Below are 12,352 nucleotides of genomic sequence, written 5' to 3'. Positions count from 1 at the left end.
ACGGACTCTGAAAGAACTGACTATGGTTTGTTGCCTGGGAAAGGACATGAGCACATAAGCATTGGCCCTCTCCCAGCTTCTGCAAATGGCTGCCTTCAATTTCCTTTGATCTACCCTACAATGCTGCATCTGTGTGTGAACTCATTTAAATACAAATGAATATAGGCCTATTTAACACACATGTAAACCTGAGTGAATTTGAGATCACAGAAAAAATATATAGATCTTTCTTTCTTCTTTTAACCAAGGATACATTATATTCACATTGAACCAATTAAGTAAATACAAATAAAGAATCGCTGTAACTGCTATTTAATGGTTTGTGTGTGGATCTATGGTTGCCAAGGTGATAATTCATGATTTAAAAAAGATATAAAGATCCCAAACTGAAAGTCATATGCAAAAAAAGACAAATGTTGGCACATAAGTAATCAAATATAGTATGCCTGCCTACAAAGACCCACTTGTAGATATGTTGTAGATATTGCCTTAACTGTATTCGATAACATATTTCAGTAAAGTAATACCTTGTTTTGTTAAGATAGTCATGTAATAAAGCTACTTTATTAAATGCTGCATGAGGACTCTTTTTGCTGTTGAGGTTAATTTAACCGTGTGTAGGTATATTTATGTTTTTGGATGCACTATAGCTTAAATGTAGAGTTACATAATGCATGATTTATTTTTCTATGCACGACACGTATGTGTTTACATGTAATACTGTAGTAGACACACATTAAGCTAAATGTAATATAAGGAATATGATTTGCAAATGCTAGAAATCAATGTAATTTAATAAATGTTTGAACTGATGGTGATCAGAGCCATTGCTTTTATTGGTTAGTTGGTATTGGCTTTCAAGGCCATGATTTCAACAATGAAGATTGAAATGTTCAGTTTAATGTAGGCTACCTATGTTTGTTTGTTTGTTTTTTAGTTTTTTTTACATATCTGTGATTTTGCATGGCATATTATATTAATTCACTTGATTAGATTATATAGTGTGGATTTTAAGTCTCTCAACTAAAGATTGCATTAAATGACAAGGATATATGACATTATTTGAATTAGTCAGCAGTTAATACCTCGAAAAGAGCCTGACTTTTATTTTGAAATATCCGCAGTAAAATCTCACGTGAGACTAGATTCGTTAGACAAGCACACAGCACATTACTTTTTATAGCAGCATCACAGTAGTCATATGACAAGACGTCTGGAACCAAATCCTAACCTGAGCGGACGGTAACGTGTAAAAACAAGGTCGCCCCATCTATGAAGGCATATGACCGAAATTGTTGGATGAGGCTGCGCTGTAAACCATTGACCTACTACTTTTCAGCAAAAAATATAAGCGCATTTAAAGAGGCTACTTCTCTGAGGTAAGGACTCAGCACTACGACTTCCTCTCTCTTCGACTTTTTACCAGTAAGGAGAGCCAACTAGTTATATTATATTATACCGATAATCGATTGTCATCCTTATTAACTGAATAACCAATCACGGGTTTTTGAGGCAGGGATGTCTACCTTGAAGTTGGAACACTATCGTGAGCGGATGCGCACAGAGTTGGACAGAGTGGTGGATTTCTGGTTGAAATATTCTCATGACACAGAATATGGGTGATTATTCTGAGATAATATTTAAAAACTCATGCAAGCTAGAAAACGATTCGTCTAATATTGTTATGTTGATGTAGCTATGCAAGCCTTTGTATTTAAACATAACATTATGTTAGAGAATACTGTGTTGACTTAAATTGACCTTAGGCTACTTTAAAAATATATATACAGTATATATATTATTTTTTTATCGGTCAGGTCCTTGCAGTGAGACCACCAGCAATTGACCGTGACAAATCTCTCTCTGTCTTTGTGATTTATTGTTTTTCAGTGGCTTTTTTACCTGTATAGGAAAAGATGGAAACATTTATGATGAGCTGAAATATGTCTGGTTGCAGGGGAGACAGGTAATTATTCTCCCACAAAATGTCTGTCAATTTGACATACTGTGAGATGCTAGTTGTAGTATCTTACATAGGATTCTTGGATGATTACAGATATGGATGTACTGCCGTCTGTACAGGACCATGGATCGCTTCCGCAGGCCTGAGATCCTTGAAGCTGCCAAAACTGGTACTGTGCATGTGCATGCTAATGTGTACAGTTGGTTGGTTTGTTGAACTCTGACAACATTCTTGCCAATAACTGGTTGGAACACCTGCATAACCTGCTGAAACTTTGCATAGTAGCTTCACCGTTGTCCAGTGGCGATTTTAGCATGGCATTTCTGGAGGGGTAGTTTTGTATGACGTCACCATCACAAAAAATAAAGGTAGTCTACGGTAGGCATAGCTATGGGCTGCACTGTTAGTGCGAGGGAGCACAAAGAAAAAATGCTGAATTTTTACGATTCAGCATGGCACAGAACACTACATTGAGGTTGCCTAGATACTGCAACAAAGTAAAAAGATGAGACAGACAAAGATCTACAGGGAAAGTCTCAAAGATCTACCAGTCGATCACGATCGACGGGTTCGTGACCAACTGTAGATCAACTGAATTGCTTTTGATTATTTCCTGTCACGTCAGGCCATGTTAACGACATTAGTTTCACCACCTGTTGCTTGGTAGAATTCATTGGGGCATATATAATATATATAACCCAATATCATTTGCGAGAGGTTTCACCTGGTTATGCCAATCACGCTCAAGTTTTCCTAGCAATGATTGGGCAGACTGCTCCGCTGCCCCACAGCAGAGAGATAGGACAGGGAGCGCAGTCCACAGTGCCACCACACACACACATACACACACACTAGGGAAATTACTCCAAAACAGCACTATAAGGATTGTGAGTCAAGTTTACACACCAATTTCACCATTGAATCACTATTTTGTATGAAATATAAAATACATGTTGTCATAACGTTCAGATATAAAGAGCATCTTGCACCACAGCGCCACCTGGTAGGGCACTGCCCCAAATGCCCCTAATGTAAAAACACCACTGCCGTTGTGATGTCAGCTGTCCTTAAAATGCTGCAAGTTGAATGTTTAATCTCAGCATTTACAATGAGCCTGGCTTTGTCCAAAGAGCAGATGGTCTCTGTTTATCCTCTGTGATTTAGTTGATTGATGCAAGTCATTATGAGAGGTACCCTCACATAGATTCCCTGCAGTATGACTCATTTAACTGATATGAAGTGCACAACATGTGACAACGTGAGTGAGGACTACTTAGGCAACTTTAAAAGTATCAGTAATGATTGTGGTGTACAATTAGACCTATGAGAAAAATAGGCTATAGTAGGCCTACTGGAGACTGAGGCACTCAAAGAGTGAAAGGAAAAACAGAAGGGTGTAGGTTTTATTTCTGTAGTTGCATATATTCTCAGGTTAATAATAATAATAATAATTCATTATATTTATATAACGCTTTTCCGGGGCTCAAAGACACTGACAATATGGGTACACAGAAACAACAAGCAACAGATAACATGAGCATGATTAAAGCAGGTTAAAGGTTAAAGTTACTTAGGTAAATAGACACACAAAGAAAACTGTTTGAGGCATACCACACCATGGCGTAAACAAAACCCATGACCTGAGACTTTTCAGTCATTCCACTACATCGTATGTGATATCTCCCCTCTTTGTTTTACTGAGTACTACTTTTGGAATTAACTAAATACCAAATGTCTGCTTGTCAACGGAATTACCGCTAGAGAAAGTGCAACAGTTTGTTATGTTAATGCAGATGCCATCCTTGGTGGTGTGAGTGTGGCATGACACATGCATACATCATAATTACATTTTATTTTATTTTTAAGTTATTTTTTCTGAGTGGGGCAGTCCCACTCATATTTTTCATTTTTTATTTGACAGATATAGTGAAGATTTAGACAGGAAGTATGGGTGAGAGAGAGAGGAGGGATGACATGCAGGATATGTCCCCGGCCGGATTCGAACCGGGGACCCTGCGGTTACATGGTTGACGCTTAACCCGCTACGCCACCTAAGCGCCCCGATAATTACATTTTTATGTTGTTTCTCAGGAGCTGCATTCTTGCAGCGCTTTGCTCGCGTTCCAAGTAGTGGCAGCCCATGGAAGTGTGCCTTCTGTCTGACCAGGGATGGTAAAGCAGTCAAAGTGCAGAGGACCATCTTTAGTGAGTGTTTCTACATCATGGCCATGGATGAAATGAGCAGGGTCACAGGAGACAAAGACATGCAGGTAAAACTACTATTCAATCAAGTTACTGATTGACTAAAACATACTCAACACCCTCCAATGTCTTGATTTCTGTTGTTGCCTTTGTGTGTTTTACTAGCGGATTCTGTGACTTCAAATGCATCAGTTTTAACCAAACAACGCTAGGTTAATTCAACAGCAAGGTGCAAAGTATATATGCATGGCTAGTAAGGGTTAAAACCGAATGAAAGATACTCTATCTAGACCTGTATTTAATATCAGGAAAAAAAACATTGGAGTCATGGACCAGTGGTTTTATATTACTGTCAACTCCCCCAAGTAAATGATCATGGACCTGATGTTATCTCATTTTGATACCAGGCGGAGGCTGAGCAGATGATGGAGCAGCTGGTCCACTGGGTGAGGGTGGACCCGTCAGGCCTGGGCAGGCCCCAGCTTCCTGGTGACACCCCAGTCAACAGTATGGCCGTTCCCATGATGCTGCTGTGCCTAGTGCAGCAGCTTAATGAGGGGCGGAGTGGGGAAATGGTGGAGAGGCTCAGGGAGGTGGGCAGCTGGTGTGTGAAGCAGATCCTGCAGCATGTTCAGGTACTGGAACTTGTGTATTATACCTACTGAGCAAGAGTACATGTCTCTGAGCAATACTTTTGATGTTAAAGCATGTCATCAAATCCTATGCTATGTCTGTACTGTATAGAGAGGTGGCACGGCCATTTTGGAAAGTGTCTCAGTGGAAGGAAGGGAACTGCCCGGTTGCCAGGGACGATTGCAGAACCCAGGTGATGCTTAGCATCCCCCCAACCCCATATTTTCATTGTATTAACCCCAACACAGCCATTTTGACTTTATCCTTCCTTTCTTCCTTATCTCTTGAAATGTGTTGGTGTAGGCCATGCCCTGGAAGCAGGCTGGTTCCTGCTTCAGTATGGAGTGGAGCACGGGGACCAGGATCTACAGAGGACAGCTGTGGAAAAGTTCATGGAGGTTCCTTTTCTGACAGGCTGGGACAAGAAACATGGGGGGCTCTTCTACTTCCTGGATGTGGATGGTTATTGTCCCACACAGGTATACAAACATTGTACCTCTGTGTCATTTTGTCACATAACCTATATTTTATGTTGTGAGGTTTTGACACGACTCCTGCACTGAGTTGTATGCAACAGAATTTGTCTGAAGGTTGTGTGACATTATATGACAGCAGCTGGTGAAACCGGAAACACGTTGCCAACCAATCGAAATGTTCAGACTTTTATTCAGAAATGTTTAAATAAATATCAATGTTGTTGAAAATCAATGACACACTTGCTAGTCAAGCCAAAACATTGCAATGCAATGGAATTGGTGAATAATCCCCACTACTCTACACTAACTAGGTAGTAGTGGGGATTGTTCACTGAATCCATTGCATTGCAATGTTTTGGCTTAACTAGCTGTGTGTCATTGATTTTCAACAACGCTGAAATATCTTGAAATTGTTCAGAATAAATGTCTGAACGGTCCGTCGGTTGGCCAGCTGCTGTCATATGTTGTCACACAACTTTATGACAAATTCTGTTGATTATGAACCCTGCTGGAGTCAGCCCGAGGAGGAGTTGTAGTCTTATTGTGGCAGGCAGAAAATATCTCCTACAGCACTCCTTAGTAGTGCAACGTGGTTATAATAACCTGTTGCTAAAATAACTGTTCTGCTTTGCCAGTTGCCACAGTGTCATGTAGGCGATGGGAGTAATTGTCCATGATGGCCAGGAGTTTGGTCCTCATCCTCCTACTGGCCACCTCCACTTTCACATTCACAGAAAGAATGACCATGATTAAACCATAGGTGGTGCTGTAATAACCAAGTAAATAATTTAATTCAGAATGCTGGCATTTCCACCCCGTTGGATGAAAATGTATGAAACTTGGTACATATGTGTCTTTCCTCATGGGGAACATATTTGCCTCAAGAACCCATAAGGTCTGACGTGAAGGTCTGATTTTTCTGCAGGTGCAAAATTTGACCAAACTTATAAAAAATCACTTAAAATCAAATGTAAGTCAGATTGGTCCGAAATTGTATATGAACATGTGTGGTGCACGTTTCTCTATAGGGTGTTAAAGGATAGAAATAAATAGATCCATTTAAAGATATTGGAGAAAATAAAATAAAAATGTCAAATGCTCTGAGAATTTGCCCTGCTACATCAATATTTATGGCAGTCGACAGGCTGATAGAGGACACTACAATGTGTTACTATGTTGAAGCATTTGAAGATATCTCCAAAAACAAGGACATTACAGATGTTTGAAATGTTTTGAGATTTTCGACACGTCTGTGATGATGCTTCATTTGGCGTGGTCACAACACGTGCCCACCCTCCTCCACTCCTCCATCTTTTATGAATACGAGAGTACAGAGGTGGCAATTAGCTAGCTATGTTTTCTGTCCAGCCTTTTCAATTTGAACCCAAGCGCAGCGAGGAGGACAGCAGAGAAGACATTACACAAAATGTTGATCAAAATGAAGACAATCCGAGAGGTGAGGAGGCGCGAGTGGGACGTAATCGCTGGTGTCTGTGCAGTAACTGTCAACCAATGCAGAGTGTAAACAAACTTGTCGTAAAGAGCACAGATTTCTGTCCGCAGCTGTTCAAGGCAAGTTGACGTTATCAAACTATCGTTTTATGATAAAGCGTAGTCTTCTTACACCATCATCCCGGTTCTGTTGCAGGACAAGCTCTCCCAGTTGCAAGCAACTGGCTCCTCCTGCAAGTGGATTACTAACTTCCTGTTTGATAGGAAGCAGCACATGAAGCTGGGGAAACATGTCTCTGACTCCCGCACCATCAGCACTGGTTCCCCTCAAGTCTGCGTCCTTTCCCCTCTACTCTTATCCATGTATACTAACAGCTGCACCTCCAGTCATCAGTCAGTCAAGCTCCTGTGTCCATCTCCTAACAGTCCTAGAGGCTCTTACATGGGCTTGAGGTGAACTAGGTTGTGGCCCTGGGATTACACCACCTGTTGTTGACAAATACAGCGACTTCTCCACCTTGCTTTTTGCCACACTTATGGTGAATCCTGTCTGCCAGCACTTCCTGAAAGCCATCAGTGGGGTGTTTGCAGCCACGTTTCCTGTTTATAGAGAGGGGAAGGAAGTATAATACTAATACTAATACGTGATGAAACAGCCAATTTTCCTGTCTGTCTTGGACAGTTGGAGTGGAGTATGAAGCTGTGGTGGCCACACTGTGAGGCTCTCATTGCGTACCTGATGGCCTACAGGCAAACCAAGGACCAAGCCCTGCTGGAGCGATTCTCTCAGGTGTACGACTACACATTCAGTCATGTGAGTGAACTCATGCGTGGTCTAATATGAGCATTTATCTTCTCACAGACTAAACTTACAAAACTAAAATGTTTGTATTTTTTGCTGCCACTGTACTAGACCATTTAATAACAGTTTTCATATGAATATGGGTGTGATATTATCTGCCCTACTGCAGTAGCATTTTAGGTAATATGCAGACATTTTCAACAATTATGAACATCAAAACTATTCTAACTACTGTACTATAGCTTACTTTTGTAACATGACATATTGTTTGATTGTATACAGTTTTCTGATGTGGATAATGGCGAGTGGTTTGGGTATTTGACCCAACAAGGCAATGTGGAGCTGGATTTCAAAGGAGGTCCTTTCAAAGGTGAGAATGTTTACAGTGACCTGGGGCTATTAGGGGGCTGTGTTTATTGTGAACTTACGGTGAAATGTAAAAGGGGACCATGTGCAATTTTAAATATATATTTCAGACTATGAAATATTATGTTTGCACCAGAGTAAGCTAGATACCGGCAATATACATCCGCAGTCCCTAACTGAACAACTAAATACATACATCTAAATGCTAAATGGACTGCACTTATATAGCGCCTTATTCCAAAGCGCTTTACAATGGCCTCTCATTCACCCATTCACACACACATTCACACAACAATGGCGGCAAGCTACAATGCAAGGCGCCGAGAGCAATTTGGGGTGCAGTGTCAGCCGGGGATCACCACAGCAGCCCCTAATTTAGCTAATACACACATAATAGCCTACATACAGTAGTAAAGTAAGATATAACAGATTAAAACAAATACAGGAAAAATAAGTACAACAAGTAATACAATAAATACAGGACACATCACATCATACATAAAACGTTAAGAATTTAGTGTATAAGAATTAGTCATGTGCAGGATTGATGCACCTTGAACCATGCTATGACCTTCATGGAGAAAAATGTAAAGTCGCTAGTGCTTCTTATGGTAGAGATGAGAGAATTCCATTTTGTGATGCCTGAGGTGGAGAATGCTGACTGCCCAAAGTATATGTACTTATGGTGGAAATGGTGGAAGGGGAATGCTGGGAGATTTGGCAATTTTTACCTTTTTAAACATGTTGGCTGGAGTTTGACTGTTATCTATTGCCAGGGAGAGGGAGAGAGAATTGTGACAGGTCAAGGGGATGGAAAATGGTATATCTTATGCCTTCTCACAGTTGACTTGGATGAGAGGTAGACTCCTGAGAGTAATTATCTCTAACGTATTCATCACAGTATTTTGATTATGGATATCTATGGAACAGTAAATGTCTTAACAGAATACGAGACAATTGTTTTTTCTCAGCAATTGCCCCAATTCTCCAACAAAACATACTGATAGTACTGCCTTGGGCGGTGATACTCAGATGGAGGGTGGTATAATTGTAATGAGACCCCATCTTGCGTGGGAGGGGGCAGCCAATCTGAGTGGCTTGCTGAATCGCATGTTTTTACGCAGCCCACACTGAATTCCTTTATTTCACAGTGTTTGTGTTATTAGGGTCATATAAGTTAAATGAAGCAGGTCAAATAATGTGATCCTCTTGCACATTAGTAATTGCACTGAGTAGGAGTCTGCCATTATTTTAATATATTTTTTCTGCCATTATTTTTCTTTTCTTTTACAGGGTGCCTCTTTCATGTGCCTCGGTGCCTGTATATGTGTGAGAAAATCCTGGACTGCCTACTGGAAAAAGGCAGTCTTGAGGCCAACTAACATGACCTGGAATATTGTGGAAAACATACTGTCTTATGTGCAGAATATACCAGATTCTTGCGTATATGTGGAATCAATATATGATATGCTGGAGTCAATTCATGAAGCGAAATTGCAGTGATTACTAGTTTATATGATTTTAAAGGGATATTGTGTCTAATAAACAGAAAAGCCTGATATAGTGCTCCAAATCCAAGAATGAATAAGTGAATTGGGAACTATGGTGGTCTAATCGTGTAATGCAGGGGTCTTCAACCTTTTTCAACCCAAGGACCCCTTGGATGAGAGACAAACAGAACAGGGACCCCCACATGTAATATATCTTTTTAAATGTCTCACATTTTAAAGCCTATAATAACTTTTATATTTACTTCATTCACCTTTTATTTCATCATATTAACCTATTTATATACTGGGTTATTAGCCTATATGTGTTTATGATTGATAAAACGTTCATGCATAATTATGATTGGTTATTATTATTATTGTTTTTGTTGTTGTTGTTGATCTTGATGAGGCTTATATTTTCTATTATTATTATTATTTTTCAACAATGAAACTTTTAGCTTCAGGAAGCAAGGTATGCCTACCTCCTGGGTGGAGGTTGTCAGGCAGAGCATCATGTCATCCTCAGGCTGCAGTCTGGAACTGTATTTGCTCTTCAGGTAGGTGAGGGAGTAGAATCCTCTTTCACAAAGATAAGTTGTTGCAAAAGGCAAGAGGCTCACCATGGCGTTTGCTGTCAGTTGGGGGAAGTATTTCTGGCAATGGATCCAGAACTGGGTGAGAGGCTGTGACTCGTACACATTCTTGTGTGTACTGTCTGTGGTTAGGTCGATCAGCTGATCTTCCTCAGCGGCTGTCAGGTTTGAGCCGTCGGATGCATTGTCTTTGAATGATAACCGTATCCATGTCTTGTGCTTTCTCCAAGACTCGGTCTCAGAAAAGTACTTCTCAAATTGACTTTCGAGTGCCTCCAAGTGATCAACAATTGCGCATTTCACATCAGGCGAGGGTGCATTGAAATGCGCAGCCAGCTCCGCGCGGTTTTGGCCAACCAGAATCTCGAGGATAGCTGTGCGTAATTCAAAGACGCGCGCCAATACTGATCCACGTGAAAGCCATCTGACCTCGGAATGGTAAAGGAGCGCGTTGTGTTCCTCTCCTATAGCGGCGCATAGAGAAGCAAAGAGGCGGGTTTGTTATTATCAAACTAGTAACTAAATTAGAAACGTTATGCTAGTTATTAATTAACGTTAATTTCGCAATGAAGACCGAACTGCAGCGTTATAGCCAACACCTAGCTTGCTAGACAGGTGTGTTTTTTTTTCCAGCTGACGTTATGTTAGACTCTAGAATCATGGGCATCATTTATTTTGTTAATTGTTTTTGTCAAAAGTAGCTTATTATTGCCTATTAATGCTTGTACCTTACTCAATATCATTTGTTATATTTTTTAATTCTCACTGATTATTTTGGTTAAAGTTGTCAATTATTATGACAGAAATTGGCGGACCCCCTGCAGTACCTCTGCGGACCCCCGGTTGAAGACCACTGGTGTAATGGGTATAAAGAGACAAAATGTATAACTAGGTTTATCTGATTTTTTAAAAAAAAAATGTTAACCTTTTCCATAAAGACTATAACAGACAGGTTGTGTGTCAAAAACATGCACTGTGGCTGAGACTGATGCCAGTGTGGCCTCTGCAACATTGTTAGGAGGCAAGTGCCAGTGTACAGCTCCTGTTCAAGCAACAAGTGAAGTGTAGACAATATGTAAACACTTTGTGGTAAAGACAAATATATATTTTTTTGTACAATATCAATCAAGTATCAATTACTTATTATATTTTAGCTTTTCCTACTTTTCATGCATACCAATTTCAGAAATGTATCTTTCTAAATGTATCTTTATTATGTAAAGCATTACCTTGCAATTCAAGAACACTTATCTTGCAGTAGCACATGTAGTGCTAGTATTAAACAGTTATTTAATTTCAATAACATTGTGCAGTTTAATGTGTTATGCCTCGAACACACCGACATGCTGTATTGTTTACCCATGTTCATGTCGGCATCCGATTTAATGTTCTGACTCTTCTTTCGAAAAATGTGAATACATTTCCACATTGTTGAAAATCAATGACACATCGCTAGTCAACTAACACAGCTTGTTTTGTGAGCCTGCTAGCAACGTAAAGTAGTGTTACAGATAACTACGGGTAACTACTCACCGAATCCATTGCATTGCAGTATTTTGGCTTGACTAGGAAGTTTGTCTTGTGATTATCAACATCGTTGAAATGTATTTCCGTGTTTTAAAAAATTGGTTGGTTGCTGACATGCGGACCAAAACACTAGACCATGTCACAAATGGTAAGGTGATGCAGAGTTGGAGATGGGTGGTTTGCGCTTTGTCAATCAAACAATTGACTGACTGTATGTAAAAGTCTAAAACGGTTTGAATGCAAGCTAACATTGTTGACAGGCTAACCAGTGTTGTGGTGTTAGCAGTTAGAATATTACAACGTAACTTTTTGACCGACTTCTGCCGGAGCCCTGCACAGCATTTCAACGCACCCCAGGCACAGTGTTCCATCGGGCGGCTGTGGCGCAGGAGGTAGAGCCGGCGTCTAATGGTCGCAAGATCGGTAGATTGTCAGTTCAAAACCCGGTTGGCCACATGTCGAGGCGTCCTTGGGCAAGACACTGAACCCCAAATTGCTCCCAATGAGCAGACCGGCGCCTTGCATGGTAGCTTGCTGTCATTGGTGTGTGAATGTGTGTGTGTGAATGGGTGAATGAGAGGCCATTGTAAACACCATTTCCATTTACCATTGTTCACATAGATCCCCATTGAAAAGCAATTAGACTTCTGCTGGACCGCAACCGCAGTCTGTGTATATACGGAGTGTACAAGAGCATAACAAACTAATGCAGGTCAGTTTATCAATGCTTGCAGTTTAAGCTATAGGCCTAATCATCTCAAAAATATTTTGACAAGCAATCATCTTGCACCAGCAAAGCACAACAAAAGTGTCAGCACAGATACAATTTGCATGATATGTTGGCACTG

The 12,352-nt window shown here is 40.4% G+C and overlaps 1 protein-coding gene across 1 annotated transcript; it reads left to right on the top strand.

The window, feature by feature from the left end:
- Window positions 1-1,250: 1,250 nt before the first annotated feature.
- On the top strand, window positions 1,251-9,276 carry renbp (renin binding protein; the record flags this gene model as incomplete). Its single annotated transcript, XM_080534523.1, has 11 exons — window positions 1,251-1,379; window positions 1,517-1,619; window positions 1,891-1,966; window positions 2,057-2,132; window positions 4,055-4,233; window positions 4,573-4,800; window positions 4,910-4,991; window positions 5,102-5,277; window positions 7,409-7,540; window positions 7,811-7,898; window positions 9,188-9,276. The coding sequence occupies exons 2-11, from the start codon at window positions 1,519-1,521 to the stop codon at window positions 9,274-9,276; spliced, it is 1,227 nt and encodes a 408-aa protein (XP_080390649.1). The 5' UTR covers window positions 1,251-1,379; window positions 1,517-1,518.
- Window positions 9,277-12,352: the final 3,076 nt, after the last annotated feature.

The sequence above is a fragment of the Nansenia antarctica genome, assembly GCF_963989245.1.
Source record: "Nansenia antarctica genome assembly, chromosome: 6".
Taxonomy (NCBI): domain Eukaryota; kingdom Metazoa; phylum Chordata; class Actinopteri; order Argentiniformes; family Microstomatidae; genus Nansenia; species Nansenia antarctica.
Note: the sequence above shows the minus strand (reverse complement) of the source record. Positions and strands in the feature narration are given on the sequence as shown.